General features: G+C 45.1%; 1 protein-coding gene across 1 annotated transcript in view; it reads right to left on the reverse strand.

The window, feature by feature from the left end:
- LOC133608944 (neural-cadherin-like) overlaps positions 1–20878 on the reverse strand; it is a 143970-nt gene that overhangs the window by 79160 nt on the left and 43932 nt on the right. The window contains exons 10-14 of the mRNA XM_061964599.2: positions 19724–19891; positions 16037–16286; positions 15544–15671; positions 15301–15487; positions 8227–8370 (exon numbers count right to left, since the gene is read on the reverse strand). Coding sequence (XP_061820583.2) covers positions 8227–8370; positions 15301–15487; positions 15544–15671; positions 16037–16286; positions 19724–19891 — 877 coding nt within the window. The remainder of the gene's footprint in view (positions 1–8226; positions 8371–15300; positions 15488–15543; positions 15672–16036; positions 16287–19723; positions 19892–20878) is intronic.

Below are 20878 nucleotides of genomic sequence, written 5' to 3' on the forward strand. Positions count from 1 at the left end.
AGATGATGTGGTCCTGATGGCTTCATCTGGCCAGTATCTTCAGCTCTCACTGGATCGGTTCGCAGCCGAGTGTGAAGCGACTGGGATGAGAATCAGCACCTCCAAGTTACGAGTCCATGGTTCTCGCCCGGAAAAGGGTGGAGTGCCATCTCCAGGTTGGGGAGGAGATTTTGCCCCAAGTGGAGGAGTTCAAGTACCTCGGAGTCTTGTTCACGAGTGGGGGAAGAGTGGATCGTGAGATCGACAGGCGGATCGGTGCGGCGTCTTCAGTAATGCGGACGCTGTATCGATCCGTTGTGGTGAAGAAGGAGCTGAGCCGGAAGGCAAAGCTCTCAATTTACCGGTCGATCTACGTTCCCATCCTCACCTATGGTCATGAGCTTTGGGTTATGACCGAAAGGACAAGATCACGGGTACAAGCGGCCCAAATGAGTTTCCTCCGCCGGGTGGCGGGGCTCTCCCTTAGAGATAGGGTGAGAAGCTCTGCCATCCGGGAGGAGCTCAAAGTAAAGCCGCTGCTCCTCCACATCGAGAGGAGCCAGATGAGGTGGTTCGGGCATCTGGTCAGGATGCCACCCGAACGCCTCCCTAGGGAGGTGTTTAGGGCACGTCCGACCGGTAGGAGGCCGCGGGGAAGACCCAGGACACGTTGGGAAGACTATGTCTCCCGGCTGGCCTGGGAACGCCTCGGGGTCCCCCGGAAGGAGCTGGACGAAGTGGCTGGGGAGAGGGAAGTCTGGGCTTCCCTGCTTAGGCTGCTGCCCCCGCGACCCGACCTCGGATAAGCGGAAGAAGATGGATGGATGGATGGATGGACGTTCGACAACAAGACTCTGTACTTCAGGAGGATTGAAGTTATTTGTTGAGAACGACACTCTGGGATTTAGCCCTGCTGAATGACTGTGCAGAGGTTGGGGTTCCTGCTGGTCAACAAAGCATTTACGGGAGGAAGGTGCAAAACCTTGTGATGCAGGAAGCCACACCTGGGAATATGTTTCCTTTGGTTCCTCTACATCGCCGTCATCATCATTTGCTCCTTCTGTCTTCAAATGTGGACTCATTTGGTCCTTTACTATTTTGAGGACCTCTTCAAATCGTTTTCCGCTGCCATCTGCCATTTGCTAAAGATCCTCAAGTGACTCTGGGGGATGGCTGCTGCTCCTCACCGTGGCTGCATACTCAGACGCAAGAGCTGCGACGTGGAAACTGCGGTCAGCAGCGACTTGAGAAGAATATTGGTAGGGCAGAATTGATTCAAACCGTTCCTGTGACGACCGGGTCGCATGGTGACGTGGGGGTCCTTCTCCCAAGATGCAGACGGACAGCGTGCAGATGATTTATTAGGATGAATCGTACAGGGGAAAAATAAAGGTGTGCTCATAGCACGGGAGGGAAAGCTAGTGCGGGAGCTAGCATACACAAACAGGAATCAAAAGTCGTCAACTATTGCGGGTAGCAAATTAGGAAGCCAGACTGACTGACCGGAAAAGGCTGGAATAAATAGTGCTCTGATTAGTGCTCGGGAAACAGGTGAGTGTCCCGAACACCAATCAGAGACAGGTGGAAACAATGGAAACAGAAAAGAAACCCAGGGGTGCACAAAAACAGGAACTGAGGGAGTCCAAAAACCAAACAGAACATGATCCGGGCAGCGGATGGTAACAACATTCCAACTTCAAACTGTTCAGCCTGTTCGGGAATCGCGGGATTTCCCTTGACAAATTCCAAAAAGTTCGAGATTTCCCAGAATTCCAGGTTTTCTGGGACATTTTTCCCATTCAAAATGAAATGGCCATTTTTCAAACTTCCACCATTTCCACATTTTTCACCCGATTCAAACCATTCCCCCGTCAACATATTCCACTCCTCTTGGAAATTTAAACTGCCCTTTTTTCCAAGTTCAAAAAAAATTCCAGGATTTTACAGAATTCCTGGTTTTCCTTCCATATTTTTCAAAGCATTTCAAGCATTCCTCTTAATCAGGACCAAAAAAAAGTTGTTTTTTGAACTGGAAAAAGTCCCGGTTTTCCAGAAATTCCGTAATTCAATTTCTCAATTCAACATGTTACTACTTCAACATTTCTCCACCGATTTGAACAATTCCAACACCAACCATTTCACCTCATTCAGACCATTCAAAATTACCACTTTTCCTAAAATTGTCGCTTTGCAGCCGAGTGTGAAGCGACTGGGATGAGAATCAGCACCTCCGAGTCCGAGTCCATGGTTCTCGCCCGAGAAAGGGTGGAGGAGATCTTGCCCCAAGTGGAGGAGTTCAAGTACCTCGGAGTCTTGTTCACGAGTGAGGGTGTCATGTCTGTATTATCATGTTTTGTTTTAAGTCATGTTTTGTTTAGTTTCTGTCTTTTCACTCCCTTGTCTGGTCACCATAGCAACCATTAGTTTTCACCTGTCACGTCACGCACCTGTTTCACGTTTTGAGTCACGCACCTGCTTTCACTAATCATGTCCATAGTATTTAAGTTCATTCATTTTCTGTTGTTCGGCCTGACGACCTCACCCCATATATGCTTCTGCACACCCTTATGATCCTTGCTGCTCTTTTTTCATGCCGGTTCCATGCCAAATAAGTTTTTGTTTATCAAGCCACAGTTTATGTTTTGTTTAATTGTTCATAGTTTCCGCCACTGTGCGCGCTTTGGTTTGATCCTTTTTTGTAGTTCTAGTGTTTCAATAAATCATGTACCTTCATTCCCGTCTCGCCCGTGCCAACTTTCCGTTGCATCCCGGAAAAGCAAACTCCCAAGATCAAGTCGTGACAGAGGGAAGAGTGGATGGTGAGATGGACAGGCGGATCGGTGCGGCGTCTTCAGTAATGCGGACGCTGTATCGATCCGTTGTGGTGAAGAAGGAGCTGAGCCGGAAGGCAAAGCTCTCAATTTACCGGTCGATCTACGTTCCCATCCTCACCTATGGTCATGAGCTTTGGGTTATGACCAAAGGACAAGATCACGGGTACTGAAATGAGTTTCCTCCGCCGGGTGGCGGGTCTCTCCCTTAGAGATAGGGTGAGAAGCTCTGTCATCCGGGAGGAACTCAAAGTAAAGCCGCTGCTCCTCCGCATGGAGAGGAGCCAGATGAGGTGGTTCGGGCTTCTGGTCAGGATGCCACCTGAACGCCTCCCTAGGGAGGTGTTTAGGGCACGTCCGACCAGTAGGAGGCCACGGGGAAGACCCAGGACACGTGGGAAGACTATGTCTCCCGGCTGGTTTGGGAAGACCTCAGGATCCCCCGGGAGGAGCTGGACCAAGTGGCTGGGGAGAGGCAAGTCTGGGCCTCTCACATGTGGACATGACAAGGCGTGTGTGGACTTCCAAGACAGTCAGGGGACGGAATCAATTTGCTTCAGGAACCAATTAACATTTTCTGGCCATCTGGCCACAACATTTGTGGCTCAAGCGCTTAAAGGGCAGTTGGAGGTGTAAAAGAGATATTATTACACATGAGATCTTTGAAGGAGTCCAAGGCGCTTGAGGACAGCCAGCGAGGTCCACTCCACTAATCACCTTCTTGTCTTTTATTTCCTGAGCTGACATTTGCCTGCGGCGTTACAAGCCAGGTGTAAAGGTGTGCAGTCACCCAGCACGTCCCTTCAAATCTCTGCGCGCTTAACGAGGCCCTTAATTAGAACTTTATTAGAGACGGCTGAATGGGAAAGGTCAGCAGTTAGCTTTGTAGCGCCGGACTATTTCACGCCGCAAAACTGCAAGTAGGACTTCAGCAAGTGCAGTGTTTCAATGACTTGTTGGCCGCACACAAGAATGACTTTTACAACACAAAGTGCTTCACTTGGCTTTGTGCTCCAACTTTACTTGCATCTGACCACACAACTTTCTTATCTTTGTCCATGTCATGGCAGATGAAAGAAAAATGGAGCTGTTTGGCCACAATACCCAGCAATATGTTTTTGGAGGAGAAAAGGTGAGGCCTTTAATCCCAGGAACACCATACCTACCGTCAAGCATGGTGGTGGTAGTATTATGCTCTTGGCCTGTTTTGCTGCCAATGGAACTGCTGCTTTAAATGGGACAATGAAAAAGGAGGATTAGCTCCAAATTGTTCAGGACAATCTAAAATCATCAGCCCGGAGATTGGGTCTTGGGCGCAGTTGGGTGTTCCAACAGGACAATGACCTCAAAAGTGGTCAAGGAATGGCTAAATCAGGCTAGAATGAAGGTTTTAGAATGGCCTCCCCAAAGTCCTGACTTAAAGGTGTGGACAATGCTGAAGAAACAAGTCCATGTCAACACATTTAGCTGAAGTGCAGCAATTTAGTGGTCAAGCAGAAGCTTGTGGATGGCTACCAAAAGCGCCTTATTGCAGGTCAACTTGCCAAGGGACATGTAAGCAAATATTAACATTGTCACGACTTGGTCCGGGGTGTGTGCTTTTCCAGGATGCAACGGAAAGTTGGCTCGTGCGAGACGAGAATGAAGGTACATGATTTATTATCAAAAAAAAAGGAATAAATGAAAGCGCGCACAGTGGCGGAGAATAAACTATGAAACCAAAAGACTATAGCAAAAAAGTACAAACAAAAAACACGCACAATGGCGGAGAACAAACTATGAAACCAAAAAGACTATAAATATGGAACAAAAACTTACTTGGCTTGGGCAAAAGTAGTTGCTTGAGGAATTGACATGGGCAGAAGTATCAGGCATGAACAGAGCATAAATGTGTTGAGGTCGTCAGGACGAACAACAGAAAATGAATGAACTTAAATACTATGGACATGATTAGTGAAAGCAGGTGCGCGACTCAAAACGTGAAACAGGTGCGTGACGTGACAGGTGAAAACTAATGGTTGCTATGGTGACCAGACAAGGGAGTGAAAAGACAGAAACTAAACAAAACATGACTTAAAACAAAACATGATAATACAGACATGACAAACATTGCTGTATGTATACTTTTCACCCTCACATTTTCAGTAGAGCCATAATAAATTCATAAAAGAAGCAAACTTCATGAATGTTTTTTGTAACCAACAAGTATGTGCTCCAATCACTACATCACAAAAAAATAAGAGTTGTAGAAATGATTGTAAAGTCAAGACAGCCATGACATGATGTTCTTTACAAGTGGATGTACACTTATGACCACCACTGTGTGTATATATATATATATATATATATATATATATATATATATATATATGTATATATTGTCGGAGGAAGATATTTACATATATCCGAATTTAAGTTGTACTTCTTTACTTTCATAGTCATATTTGAAAACAGCTTGTGTTTTCCATTTCTTCTCTTGCTGCTTTGTCTGTGTGTGTTAACCTTGAGTTCTTTGGAATGTAAGAAGAAGCGATAATAAGCATTTGTTTTGGCTAGAGACAGAGGACTGCCAGGGACTTAAGGGGGGAGAGGGTGTTTCGGGGGACAGACCATTTTGGCGGGGCGATAGAATGTTCTATGCTGGACTGGTCTCAAAAAGTATATTTGCAAAGCTTTGAAAATATACAACAAAATACCTATTCTGTCTCTGGTGGTTTTTCAACTCAGCTTTAAGTGTCGTAAAAAAAGCTTGGGAGCGACTTGTGACTTGAATTCCCTGGGAGGAACAACTGGTCCAAAACGCTATATATATATATATATATATATATATATATATATATATATATATATATATATATATATATATATATATATATGTCTTAATAAGGTTATCCAAAAAATAGTGCTCGATACCGTAGTAGAGCGCTAATAACCCAACATGCCGACTAATAAACCCAACTAAATCTGAAATAGGAAAAATCAGCAAAATAATCCTGGACAGAGTCAACACAAAAATCAAGGACAAAACACCACTCAACCAATGGAGAAATACAGCAGCAGTAATCAAATGGTTCAACAACATCCAAGACAAACAACAGCACAACTTTATCTCCTTTGATATCGAAGAATTTTACCCTTCCATCACGCAAGACCTACTGACTCAAGCACTAGACTTCGCCTCAGACTACGACTCAATCACAGGCAACGAAAGAAACATCATCATCCACGCAAAAAACTCCATTCTCATCCACAACAGTACACCATGGCAAAAAAAGAACAATGCAACATTTGACGTCACTATGGGAAGTTTTGACGGAGCAGAAACGTGTGAACTCGTTGGGAGTTTCCTCCTCTCCCAGCTCGCTAGCCTCAACCTGAACCTTGGTATTTACCGTGATGACGGACTGGCAGTGTGTCGCGCCTCGCCAAGGAGCAGTGAGAATACCAAGAAGCGCATATGCCAAATTTTCAAAGAGAACGGCATATGGATCACGATTGAAGCCAACAAGCAAACCGTCAACATCCTCGACGTCACTTTCAACCTGAGAAATAACAGCTACCAACCATTCACGAAACCCAACACAACACTCCAATACGTGCACCATGACAGCAACCACCCACCCACCACCACGAAAAGAATACCTACCGGAATCAATAAAAGGCTATCGATGCTGTCATCTAGCAAAGCTGAATTTGACCAAGCAACCCCCCCGTACCAAAAAGCCCTTGATGAAAGCGGATACAATTTCACCCTCACCTACGAACCCACGCCAGGAAACCAGCCAAAAAAGAACAGAAAACGAAACGACATCATCTGGTACAACCCCCCATACAGCAAAAACGTCTCAACGAACATTGGACACAAATTCCTCAATCTGATTGACAAACACTTTCCCAAAGACAACACCCTAAGAAAAGTATTCAACAAGAACAACATTAAATTGAGCTACAGCTGCATGAACAATATACGACAAATCATCTCAAACCACAACAAAACAATTGCAAATGAGCCGTCGACCCCCAGACAGAGCGACTCCAAAACCAACAAAGGATGTAACTGTCGAAAGAAACCTGATTGCCCTCTCAACGGGGGGTGCTTACAAACATCAGTTGTCTACCAATCTAAGGTAACACGCAAGGACATTAACACATCCGACACATATGTAGGATTAACCGAGGGAGAATTCAAAACCAGATGGAACAATCACAAGGCTTCTTTCAGGAACCAAAACCTGCGGAATACCACAGAACTCAGCAAACACATTTGGGACCTCAAAGACAATAATGTTGAATATTCAATAACATGGCAAATTCTTGCATCCAGCACACCTTACAATAGTGGTAATAAAAGATGCAACCTATGCTTGAAAGAGAAACTGTTTATTATTTACCGTCCAGACCTGTCATCCCTCAACAAGCGCAGCAAAATTGTAACAACATGCCGCCATAGACGGAAACACCTCCTAGGTAACACATGAGCCAATCACCACGCCCCTACGCCAGCCTGTACCCACCCACTCTGTGCCCTATATAAACCATGGTATGTGAATGCTTCCATTAAAATCTCCTGATGATTGAGGGAACCCCTCATGAAACAGGCCTGTAGAGATGAAATAGTCTTGTGATTTTTTTTCCCACACATACATATATATATATATATATATATATATATATATATATATATATATATATATATATAGACACATATATAAGTGTATATATACGTGTATATATATATATATATGTGTGTGTGTGTGTGTGTATACGTATATTTATGTAAGCTACATAGCTTAGCCACATGTAGCTAGCTACTGAATTTTGACAGAAAAATGTTGCAGATGCAATTGAATAAGTTGTACACTTGAGTTGTATATAAAATATACACACAAATACACACAAACTGGTCATCCTGAACTACACTTTCAATACGTACAATAAATAATAATCAAAATCACACACACACGGTGGACAATGTCTACACACCAGTGTGTGTGTTGTCCACGTTGTGGAAACACACACGCACACACACACACACACACACACACACACACACACACACACACACTCACACACACACACACAGGTGTTGTGGACACACACACACAAACAGGTGTTGTGGACACACACAAACAGGTGTTGTGGACACACACACAGGTAGATGTTGTAGATACACACACACACACACACACACACATACACACACAGAGGTGTTGTGGACACACACACACACACAAACAGGTGTTGTGGACATACACAAAAACAAGTGTTGTGGACAGACACACACAAACAAGTGTTGTGAACAGACAGACACACACACAGACACACACATTGACACACACATATTGACACACAGACACACACACAAGTGTTGTGGACACACACACACAGACAGAGTCACACACACAGACGCACACACCTTCATCTTCATCATTGGCAGTGACGGTGATGACGTTGAAGCCGAGGTCAGCGTCCTCCTGCACGTCCACCAGGTAGGCGGCGTGAGCGAAGGCGGGCTTGTTGTCGTTGATGTCGCTGATGAAGACGCGCACGTACGCCAAGTCTGACACACAACAAGAAGAGTTGCCAGAGAAGAAGAAGAAGAAGAAGAGTTGCTATCAGAGTGTGTGCTGATTCTGTCACAACAACAACAACAACAACAACACTTCCCTGGCTTGTCTGCAACAACACAAGTCAAAACAACACAAGTCAAAACAACACAAGTCAAAACAACACAAGTCAAAACAACACAAGTCAAAACAACACAAGTAAGTGAAAAGTCTTTCACCCACGCTGACACACACTAAAATAACTTCCACATTCTTCTCAACAATAAACTCTGCGCTCACTTCCCCGCTCACGACACTTAGCGTCTCTACGCCCTCTGATGGTGTCGACACATTTGTGTACGCCCAGCAACACAACATCATTTATTGACGCAGAGGAGATGGCGCACAAACTCCTTCAACAACAACAACAAAATTGACAACACAACAATTCAACCACGTGACAACACAACAATGCAACAAAGTGACAACACAACAACACAACAATGTGACAACAACACAACATGACAACACAACAATGCAACAATGTGACAACACGACAATGCAACAGCACAACAACACAATAATGTGACAACAAAACAATACAACAACATAACAACACTGCAATGCAACAACACAACAACACAACAACGTGACCACACAACAATGCAACAACACAATAACATGACAACACAACAGCACAACAATGCAACTACACGGCAACACAACAATGCAACAAGACAACAACACACTAGTATTACAACAAAACAGCATAACAACACAGCAAGGCAACAACACAACAACACAATAACATGACAACACAACAACAAAACAGCACAACAATGCAACAACACTACAACACAACAGCTCAACAACACAACAACAAAACAGCACAACAACGCAACAACACAACAGCTCAACAACACAAGAACTCAACAGCACAACGACGCAACAACACAACAACGCAACGACACAACAACCAAACGGCACAAAAACGCAACAGCACAAAGATGCAACAACACAACAGCACAACATCAAAACAACATTACGACATTGCAACGGCACAAAATACCACAACATGAAAACACAATAATGCAACAACACGACAACACAACATTCACCAACACGACAACAAAAATGCAACAACACAACAATGTAACAACAGAACAGCACAAACATGCAACAGGACAAGAACACAACAATGCAACAGCACAAGAAAACCACATTACAACAAAGGAGCACAACAATACAACAACAGAACAAAGCAACAACACAAAATAAAAATCAGGTTTGTGTGCACTTTTCACCACTGATGACTTTTTGTAAATGTGATTTTCACTTCCCATCAAACACAACAACAACAGCAGAAACAACAACATCAACAACAACAACAACAACAACAACTACAACTACAACAACATCAACAACAAGAAGAAGAATGTCTTGCTTGTAAAATGGAGACTTTAGTATCAATAAACTTGTGTTTTCCTCACTTTTCTCTCCAAAGAGCAGAAGATGATTTCATTTCCATGCAGGACTTGAGAAAGACTGCATGAATATTCTAGAAGTTTCTTCTGTCTGCTCCTAACAAAGACGGACACTTCTCCTCCCTCTCCTGCTTTGTCTTGTCTTAACTCTCTTTCTGCACACTCTGCAACATGTCAGCAATGCACGTGATCAACTGGCCTCTCCACAGAATGGACTAGAAGGTTCTGGATCAGAAGTGACCAACTGGCCTCTCCACAGAATGGACTAGAAGGTCCTGGATGAGATGCTCGGGTCAGGGGGAAGCGGTCGGTTAGTTGCTGGACCCCCCATGGCCTCTTGGGAGACATTAGTTCCCCAAGTGTTAGGAGCCATTATTATTTGTAGTCATGAACTTGACTTCATCTTCATTTTAGCAAGAAAAATGCAAGTGCAATAATTGGAGTTTTCAGAATAAAATACACTTTTCGATCGTGAAAATGTCTAAATATAGAAAAGTGAAATGAACAAGCTGCAAAGACAAATACTTTCACTCCTTTTTAGCGTTTTTGTCCTAAAATGTACTTTTATATTTTGATAGATCTTTTTAGCAGTGGAGAAGCTGTCTGCGCTGCAAGGCGAAGTTATGATGAATTAGACAAATTAGAGTGAAACCTTTAAGTTTGTTTCCGCTCACTCAAGCACAAACATTCTAATGTGGATGTTGTTTTTTTACCCGCGCAGGAACGACCTTGGCAAGATCGTTGCTCCGAGACCCCCGATATAGTCGTACATGCTTAGGTTTTCCTTCTGGTCTCAAAGTGAAAACCCCCCGATGGTCTCAGTTTCCTCCAATGGTCTCAAACTGAGACTCCTACGATGGTCTCAGTTTCCTCCAAAGGTCTCAAAATGAGGCCCCTCTGATGTTCTCAGCTTCCTCCGATGGTCTCAAACTGAGACCCCTTCAATGGTCTTAGTTTCCTCCGATGGTCTCAGTTTCCTCCAATGGTCTCAAACTGAGACCCCTTCAATGGTCTTAGTTTCCTTCGATGGTCTCAAACTGAGACCCCTCCGATGGTCTCAGTTTCCTCTGATGTTCTCAAACTGAGACCCCTCCGATGGTCTCAGTTTTCTCTGATGGTCTCAAACTGAAACCCCTCCGATGATTTCAGTTTCCTCCAATGATCTCGGTTTTCTCTGATGGTCTCAAACTGAGGCCCCTCCGATGGTCTCAGTTTCTTCCAAGGATCTCAAACTGAGGCCCCTTCGATGATCTCAGTTTCCTCTGATGGTTTCAAACTGAGACCTCCCTGATGGTCTCAGTTTCCTCCAATGGTCTCAAACTGAGACCCCTTCAATGGTCTTAGTTTCCTCTGATGTTCTCAAACTGAGACCCCTCCGATGGTCTCAGTTTCCTCTGATGGTCTCAAACTGAGACCCCTTCAATGGTCTTAGTTTCCTTCGATGGTCTCAAACTGAGACCCCTCCGATGGTCTCAGTTTCCTCTGATGTTCTCAAACTGAGACCCCTCCGATGGTCTCAGTTTTCTCCGATGGTCTCAAACTGAAACCCATCCGATGATCTCAGTTTCCTCCAATGATCTCGGTTTTCTCTGATGGTTTCAAACTGAGGCCCCTTCGATGGTCTCAGTTTCCTCCAAGGATCTCAAACTGAGGCCCCTTCGATGGTCTCAGTTTCCTCTGATGGTTTCAAACTGAGACCTCCCTGATGGTCTCAGTTTCCTCCAATGGTCTCAAACTGAGGGCCCTCCGATGGTCTCAAACTGAGACACCTCCCCGATGGTTTCAAACTGAGGCCCCGCTAAGGGTCTCAGTTTCCTCCAATGGTCTTAAACTGAGGGCCCTCCGATGGTCTCAAACTGAGACACCTCCCCGATGGTTTCAAACTGAGGCCCCTCTAAGGGTCTCAGATTCCTCCAATTGTCTCAAACTGAGGCCCCTCCGATGGTCTCAAACTGAGACACCTACCCGATGGTTTCAAACTGAGGCCCCTCTAAGGGTCTCAGTTTCCTCCAATGGTCTCAAACTGAGGCCTCTCCGATGGTCTCAAACTGAGACACCTCCCCGATGGTTTCAAACTGAGGCCCCGCTAAGGGTCTCAGTTTCCTCCAATGGTCTCAAACTGAGGCCCCTCCGATGGTCTCAAACTGAGACACCTCCCCGATGGTTTCAAACTGAGGCCCCGCTAAGGGTCTCAGTTTCCTCCAATGGTCTCAAACTGAGGCCCCTCCGATGGTCTCAAACTGAGACACCTCCCCGATGGTTTCAAACTGAGGCCCTGCTAAAGGTCTCAGTTTCCTCTAATGGTCTCAAACTGAGGCCCCTCCGATGGTCTCAAACTGAGACACCTCCCCGGTGGTTTCAAACTGAGGCCCCGCTAAAGGTCTCAAACTGAGACACCTCCCCGATGGTTTCAAACTGAGGCCCCGCTAAGGGTCTCAGTTTCCTCCAATGGTCTCAAACTGAGGCCCCTCCGATGGTCTCATGTTGAGACACCTCCCCGATGGTTTCAAACTGAGGCCCCTCTAAGGGTCTCAGTTTCCTCCAATGGTCTCAAACTGAGGCCCCTCCGATGGTCTCATATTGAGACACATCCCCGATGGTTTCAAACTGAGGCCCCTCTAAGGGTCTCAGTTTCCTCCAATGGTCTCAAACTGAGGCCCCTCCGATGGTCTCAAACTGAGACACCACCCCGATGGTTTCAAACTGAGGCCCCGCTAAGGGTCTCAGTTTCCTCCAATGGTCTCAAACTGAGGCCCCTCCGATGGTCTCATATTGAGACACCTCCCCGATGGTTTCAAACTGAGGCCCCGCTAAGGGTCTCAGTTTCCTCCAATGGTCTCAAACTGAGGCCCCTCCGATGGTCTCAAACTGAGACACCTCCCCGATGGTTTCAAACTGAGGCCCCGCTAAGGGTCTCAGTTTCCTCCAATGGTCTCAAACTGAGGCCCCTCCGATGGTCTCAAACTGAGACACCTCCCCGATAGTTTCAAACTGAGGCCCCGCTAAGGGTCTCAGTTTCCTCTAATGGTCTCAAACGGAGGGCCCTCCGATGGTCTCAAACTGAGACACCTCCCCGATGGTTTCAAACTGAAGCCCCGCTAAGGGTCTCAGTTTCCTCCAATGGTCTCAAACTGAGGCCCCTCCAATGGTCTCAAACTGAGACACCTCCCCGATGGTTTCAAACTGAGGCCCCTCTAAGGGTCTCAGTTTCCTCCAATTGTCTCAAACTGAGGCCCCTCCGATGGTCTCAAACTGAGCCCACCCCGGTGCTTTGTTTGGGATTTGTTCTCCTCCCATGTGTACCTTGTCCCCCTACCTTTCTTGTGGGGACCATTCAGTGGTCCTTCTCTGTCTACTTTTGAACTTTGTCTGTTTCTTGGACTGGAATCCCATTTTGCTGCACTTGTTGATGAATCTCCATTCCATTGTTGAGCCGGTGAAGTTCCGTGTTTTTATAATCTTGTTGTTTGTCCACACCTTTTAACCCCCCCAGTGGTTGAGCCGTAAGACTGCGAGTAGCTGGATGAGACTCACGGCCGTCAGCGTCTGTCGTCCATCTGCCGACTGGGCAGATGCTGAAGTTGGCCATGAAAAACTGCTGAACATGAGCGTGTCCTTCCACGTGTCTCCCCATTCATGGTTGACCACGCTCACAATGCCGTGCGACGGACCTGCAACAGATCTGTGATGCCTAGACGAGGACAGATCCTCTGAAAGCATCCATCTGCCGCAGCATCTGCTTCCCCCGCCGTCCCTCCATCGGAGCGTCAAATCACGTATGAACGTCGTCTGTCGCCAGGCGGGAGGCCAATGGAGCCTGAAATGACGAGCATCTGTGCAAAGATCTGAAGACGGCTCCTCTTTGCTGCTCGCTTTGGACCAAAACATTGGCCAAAGTTTTTGGCTTGAGTCTTTTAATGAGTCGTGCAAGAAAAACCTACTAATCTGCAAAAAATTAGGCTTCAAAAAAGTGAATTTGTTATAGTTACTCCTTCCTTCCATCCATCTTCTTCCGCTTATCCAAGGTCGGGTCGCGGGGGCAGCAGCCTAAGCAGAGAAGCCCAGACTTGCCTCTCCCCAGCCACTTGGTCCAGCTCTTCCCGGGGGATCCCGAGGTGTTCCCAGGCCAGCGGGGAGACATAGTCTTCCCAACGTGTCCTGGGTCTTCCCCGTGGCCTCCTGCCGGTCGGACGTGCCCTAAACACCTCCCTAGGGAGGCGTTCGGGTGGCATCCTGACCAGATGCCCGAACCACCTCATCTGGCTCATCTACCACTCCCTAAGTCATATCCGCAGGAACAGTTTTTAGGCTCCTGGCGAGTTCTTACCAGAGATAGCATGTAGCTTACATGGCTATGCTAATGTTGGTACCCTACCACTCCCTAAGTCAGGTCCGCAGGAACAGTTTTTAGGCTCCTGGCAAGTTTTTACCAGAGTTAGCATGTAGCTTATATGGCTATGCTAATGTTGGTACCCTACCACTCCCTAAGTCAGGTCCGCAGGAACAGTTTTTAGGCTCCTGGCGAGTTTTTACCAGAGTTAGCATGTAGCTTATATGGCTATGCTAATGTTGGTACCCTACCACTCCCTAAGTCAGGTCCGCAGGACCAGTTTTTAGGCCCTTGGCGAGTTCTTACGAGAGTTAGCATGTAGCTTACATTGCTATGCTAATGTTGGTACCCTACCACTTCCTAAGTCAGGTCCGCAGGAACAGTTTTTAGGCTCCTGGCAAGTTTTTACCAGAGTTAGCATGTAGCTTACATGGCTATGCTAATGTTGGTACCCTACCACTCCCTAAGTCAGGTCCACAGGAACAGTTTTTAGGCTCCTGGCGAGTTCTTACCAGAGTTAGCATGTAGCTTATATGGCTATGCTAATGTTGGTACCCTACCACTCCCTAAGTCCGGTCCAGAGGAACAGTTTTTAGGCTCCTGGTGAGTTCTTACCAGAGTTAGCATGTAGCTTACATGGCTATGCTAATGTTGGTACCCTACCACTCCCTAAGTCCGGTCCACAGGAACAGTTTTTAGGTTCCTGGCAAGTTTTTACCAGAGTTAGCATGTAGCTTATATGGCTATGCTAATGTTGGTACCCTACCACTCCCTAAGTCCGGTCCACAGGAACAGTTTTTAGGCTCCTGGCGAGTTTTTACCAGAGATAGCATGTAGCTTACATGGCTATGCTAATGTTGGTACCCTACCACTCCCTAAGTCCGGTCCACAGGAACAGTTTGTAGGCTCCTGGCGAGTTCTTACCAGAGTTAGCATGTAGCTTACATGGCTATGCTAATGTTGGTACCCTACCACTCCCTAAGTCCGGTCCACAGGAACAGTTTTTAGGCCCCTGGCGAGTTCTTACCAGAGTTAGCATGTAGCTTACATGGCTATGCTAATGTTGGTACCCTGCCACTCCCTAAGTCCGGTCCAGAGGAACAGTTTTTAGGCCCCTGAGGGGTTCTTACCAGAGTTGGGCTGTCCGTGTTTGCCGGGCCTGGCAGACTCCCAGCCGTCCACTGACTGCACCTCCAGCAGGTAGGAGCTCTTGGTCTCGCGGTCGAAAACGGTCTGCGTGTAAATGAAGCCCGACTCCGGCTGGATGCGGAAGAAGCGGTGATCTCCGCTGCGATCCTCCAGCAGCGAGTAGGAGATCTGGAAGAGGCCGTCAGGTGAAGATCTGAGAGCGAGACCACGCCGACGGAACTCACCTTCCCGTTCAGGCCCAGATCCAAGTCGTTGGCCGACACCTGGAACACCAGTGCTCCTGATTGTGCGCCCTCGGTCACCGAGGCCTCGTAGATGGAGGAGGTGAAAAAGGGGACGTTGTCGTTCACGTCTGCAAGTCAACATCACAAATACAACTTTGATCAATCCATTTTGGAACTTGTGAAAAGGTCAGTTTGTCCAGGATGAGTAAAATGTGTTGAAGGGGGAATGCTTTGAAGAGCTTGAAAAATGTGGAAATGGTGGAAGTTTGAAAAATGGACAAATCTGCAAATGTTTGGAATTTGATTCCTGAACAGGCTGAACAGTAATACTCTCTAGACCATGGGTACAAACCAGTATAATACTGTAATACTCTCTAGACCATGGGTACAAACCAGTATAATACTGTAATACTCTCTAGACCATGGGTACAAACCAGTATAGTACTGTAATACTCTCTAGACCATGGGTACAAACCAAGGGTGCGAGCCTCACCTGTCACGTTGACGTAGACCGTGGTGAAAGCAGCTAGCGGGACCGCCGCCACAGTCTGGGCTCGGACCCGCAGAATAAAGTTCTGGGTGGTCTCGTAGTCCAGGGGCTCGGCCACCAAGATGGAGGCGGAGCCGTCTTCCCGGTTGGGGGTCAAGTAGAAGCGGACGGGCATGTTGGTCTCTGGGACCATGCCGTCCTCCAGGTTGTAGGTGACCCGGGGGTCGCCCAGCGGTGACGTGGCTTTGATGGTCTGGAACACAAATCAGGACTTTGATGGTCTGGAACACAAATCAGGACTTTGATGGTCTGGAACACAAATCAGGACTTTGATGGTCTGGAACACAAATCAGGACTTTGATGGTCTGGAACACAAATCAAGACTTTGATGGTCTGGAACACAAATCAGGACTTTGATGGTCTGGAACACAAATCAGGACTTTGATGGTCTGGAACACAAATCAGGACTTTGATGGTCTGGAACACAAATCAGGACTTTGATGGTCTGGAACACAAATCAGGACTTTGATGGTCTGGAACACAAATCAGGACTTTGATGGTCTGGAACACAAATCAGGACTTTGATGGTCTGGAACACAAATCAGGACTTTGGCCGATGAAGACGCTAACCTTTGCCAAGCTAACGTGTTAGCTTCCTGACAACTTGAATAATAATAATAACTAGTTTTATCCAGGCTTTGTTTGGACTTGTACACTTTTGTTTGATGACAGGTCACATGACCTCATCACACAAGTCACATGACCTCATCACACAAGTCACATGACCTCATCACACAAGTCACATGACCTCATCACACAAGTCACATGACCTCATCACACAAGTCACATGACTTAGCGTCTTTCATACTAATCTCATAGAAGCGGAGTGTTGTTGCAGATGGAACTCATCCACGCCTTTCTGTCAGGGTCGCACAGCAATTGTGGGGCTGATTGTATAAGTTAATAATAATAACACGACACTCACTATTAAAAAACACTGTACTCACTGGAAAAAAAACAGTACTCACTATTAAAAAAACAAAGTACTCACTGGAAAAAAAACACGGTACTCACTGGAAAAAAAGACGGTACTCACTGAAAAAAAAACACGGTACTCACTGGAAAAAAAACACGGTACTCACTGGAAAAAAACCACGGTACTCACTGGGGAAAAAAACACGGTACTCACTGGAAAAGAACAGTACTCACTGTAAAAAAAAACCTGGTACTCACTGGAAAAAAACATGGCACTCACTGAAAAAAAACCCACGGTACTCACTGTAAAAAAACCTGGTACCCACTGAAAAAAAACATGGCACTCACTGAAAAAAAACCCACGGTACTCACTGTAAAAAAACATGGACTCACTGGAAAAAACAGTACTCACTATAAAAAAAAACACGGTACTCACTGGAAAAAAACACGTTACTCCCTGGATAAAAACACGGTACTCACTGGAAAAAAACACGGTACTCACTGGGAAAAAACACGGTACTCACTGGGAAAAAACAGTACTCACAATAAAAAAAACACGGCACTCACTGGAAAAAAATAGTACTCACTGGAAAAAAACATGGTACTCAGTGGAAAAAAACACAGTACTCACTGGAAAAAAACACGGTACTCACTGGAAAAAAAGACGGTACTCACTGAAAAAAAAACACGGTACTCACTGGAAAAACATGGTACTCACTGGAAAAAAAAAAGTACTCACTGGAAAAAAACATGGTACTCACTGGAAAAAAACACGTTACTCACTGGAAAAAAACACGGTACCCACTGGAAAAAAAACACGGTAGTCACTGGGAAAAAAAACACTGTACTCACTGGAAAAGAACAGTACTCACTATAAAAAAAAAAACGGTACTCACTGGAAAAAAACACGGTACCCACTGAAAAAAAACATGGCACTCACTGAAAAAAAAACCACGGTACTCACTGTAAAAAAAACATGGTACTCACTGGAAAAAAAAGTACTCACTATAAAAAAAAACACGGTACTCACTGGAAAAAAACACGTTACTCCCTGGATAAAAACACGGTACTCACTGGAAAAAAAAACACGGTACTCACTGGGAAAAAACACGGTACTCACTGGGAAAAAACACGGTACTCACTGGGAAAAAACAGTACTCACTATAAAAAAAACACGGCACTCACTGGAAAAAAATAGTACTCACTGGAAAAAAACATGGTACTCAGTGGAAAAAAACACGGTACTCACTGGAAAAAAAACAGTATTCACTATTAAAAAAACAAAGTACTCACTGGAAAAAAAACACGGTAGTCACTAGAAAAAAAAGACAGTACTCACTGAAAAAAAAACACGGTACTCACTGGAGAAAAACATGGTACTCACTGGAAAAAACAGTACTCACTATAAAAAAAAACACGGTACTCACTGGAAAAAAACACGTTACTCCCTGGATAAAAACACGGTACTCACTGGAAAAAAAACACGGTACTCACTGGGAAAAAACACGGTACTCACTGGGAAAAAACACGGTACTCACTGGGAAAAAACAGTACTCACTATAAAAAAAACACGGCACTCACTGGAAAAAAATAGTACTCACTGGAAAAAAACATGGTACTCAGTGGAAAAAAACACGGTACTCACTGGAAAAAAAACAGTATTCACTATTAAAAAAACAAAGTACTCACTGGAAAAAAAAACACGGTAGTCACTGGAAAAAAAGACGGTACTCACTGAAAAAAAAACACGGTACTTACTGGAGAAAAACATGGTACTCACTGGAAAAAACAGTACTTACTATATTAAAAAAAAACGGTACTCACTGGAAAAAAACACGTTACTCACAGGAAAAAAACACGGTATCCACTGGAAAAAAACACGGTACTCACTGGGAAAAAAAACAGTACTCACTATAAAAAAAACACGGCACTCACTGGAAAAAAATAGTACTCACTGGAAAAAAACACGGTACTCGCTGGAAAAAAAAAACACGGTACTCAGTGGAAAAGAACACGGTACGCACTGGATAAAAACAGTCTTCACTGTAAAAAAAGACGTTACTCACTGGAAGAGGACTAGCTAAACATGCTACACTGCAGGAGGGTCCAAGAAGGCATGCTAACCGCTAAGCTAGAGCTGTTGAATGTAAACAAGCCAGGGTGGATAGACACAGTGATGATACCTTTTTCTACATAATGTAAATAATTCAATGTATATACTCTGATGATGATCTTGTGTGATGACTGTATTATGATGATAGTATATATCTGTATCATGAATCAATTTAAGTGGACCCCGACTTAAAGAAGTGTAAAAACTTATTGGGGTGTTACCATTTAGTGGTCAATTGTACGGAATATGTACTTCACTGTGCAACCTACTAATAAAAGTCTCAATCAATCAATCAAAAACCAACTATGGTATCAGTGTATGGTCAATACTGAGTGATGAGATGGTGCAAAGAAGGAGGGGGACACGTGGAGTGTTTGCAGGACGTGGAGTGTTTGCAGGACGTGGAGTGTTTGCAGGATGTGGAGTGTTTGCAGGACATGGAGTGTTTGCAGGACATGGAGTGTTTGCAGGACATGGAGTGTTTGCAGGATGTGGAGTGTTTGCAGGACATGGAGTGTTTGCAGGACATGGAGTGTTTGCAGGACATGGAGTGTTTGCAGGATGTGGAGTGTTTGCAGGACGTGGATGTTTGCAGGACTTACCACGATGGGCGTGTCCCTGACCGTGTTCTCCGGGATGACCACGGCGTAACGTGGCTCCTCCCACTGGGGGGGCTGGTTCTTCACGTTGGTGATGGTGACAGAGAGTTCCACCGAGCTGCTCCGGTTCCCTCCGTCCGTGGCCAGGATGTCCCGCGTGATGAAGGTCCTCTGCAGGGAAGACGGAGAAGGGATCAGGTCCAGCTGCAACAACACTTGTCTTCATCAGGCCACGTGACGACAAAGAGGCAGCAGCCTTGTCAACTCATGCAGAACATTTGATAAATAATCCTCACATGTTGCTCTTTTGTATGGAAGTAGAATTGTCTCACATCCACATATATATATCAATATGATACTAATACATTTATTCATTCATATACAAATACAAATGTGACATACAAATAAATACATCATTTGTCTAAATAAACGTGTATTTGTAAACATATTTTTGAGATTTGAATATAAATATGCTTGATTTTGTATTTGTATTTGCATATGTGGATCGCTTAATTGCTTCTGTGTCGATGAGACATTCCTAATGTGACCTACACACTCCCATGAACAACCAGCAGAGGGCACTGCAGCCAGAGCGGTCTGGGTCACAGACATGGTCAGACACTGGCGAGCCAATCAGAGGCACACTAGGGAGGGTCACATGATGATGATTTGACACACATTGCACTGATAAGAGATCAGTATCTGCATCGGGACAAGGTCATTAAACGGCATTGATACAATAAAATAAGCAGCTAGCGCGGTCTTTCAGATTAACTGGATGAATTAGCATGACCTAATACAACGCTAACGTTAGCAAGCTCAGGCCCGTTGTGCGTTCTCTCTGTAAAGACCTGGCTTGTTTTTGTGCAGAGAACTACTCCGGGCATTTTGCATATAATGCATATAATGCTCTGTGACCCAGACCGCTCTGGCTGCAGTGCCCTCTGCTGGTTGTTCAGGGGAGTGTGTAGGTCACATTTGTTTGTGCATCTGCTTTGTGGGAGGAATGTCTCATCGACACAAAAGCAAAAAAATGATCCACATATGCAAATTCAATACAAATACAAATACAAAATCAAGCATATTTATATTCAAATCTCAAAAATATATTTACAAATACACGTTTATTTATAAAAAATATTGATTTATTTGTATGTC

The sequence above is a fragment of the Nerophis lumbriciformis genome, linkage group LG06 (genome assembly GCF_033978685.3).
Source record: "Nerophis lumbriciformis linkage group LG06, RoL_Nlum_v2.1, whole genome shotgun sequence".
NCBI lineage: Eukaryota > Metazoa > Chordata > Actinopteri > Syngnathiformes > Syngnathidae > Nerophis > Nerophis lumbriciformis.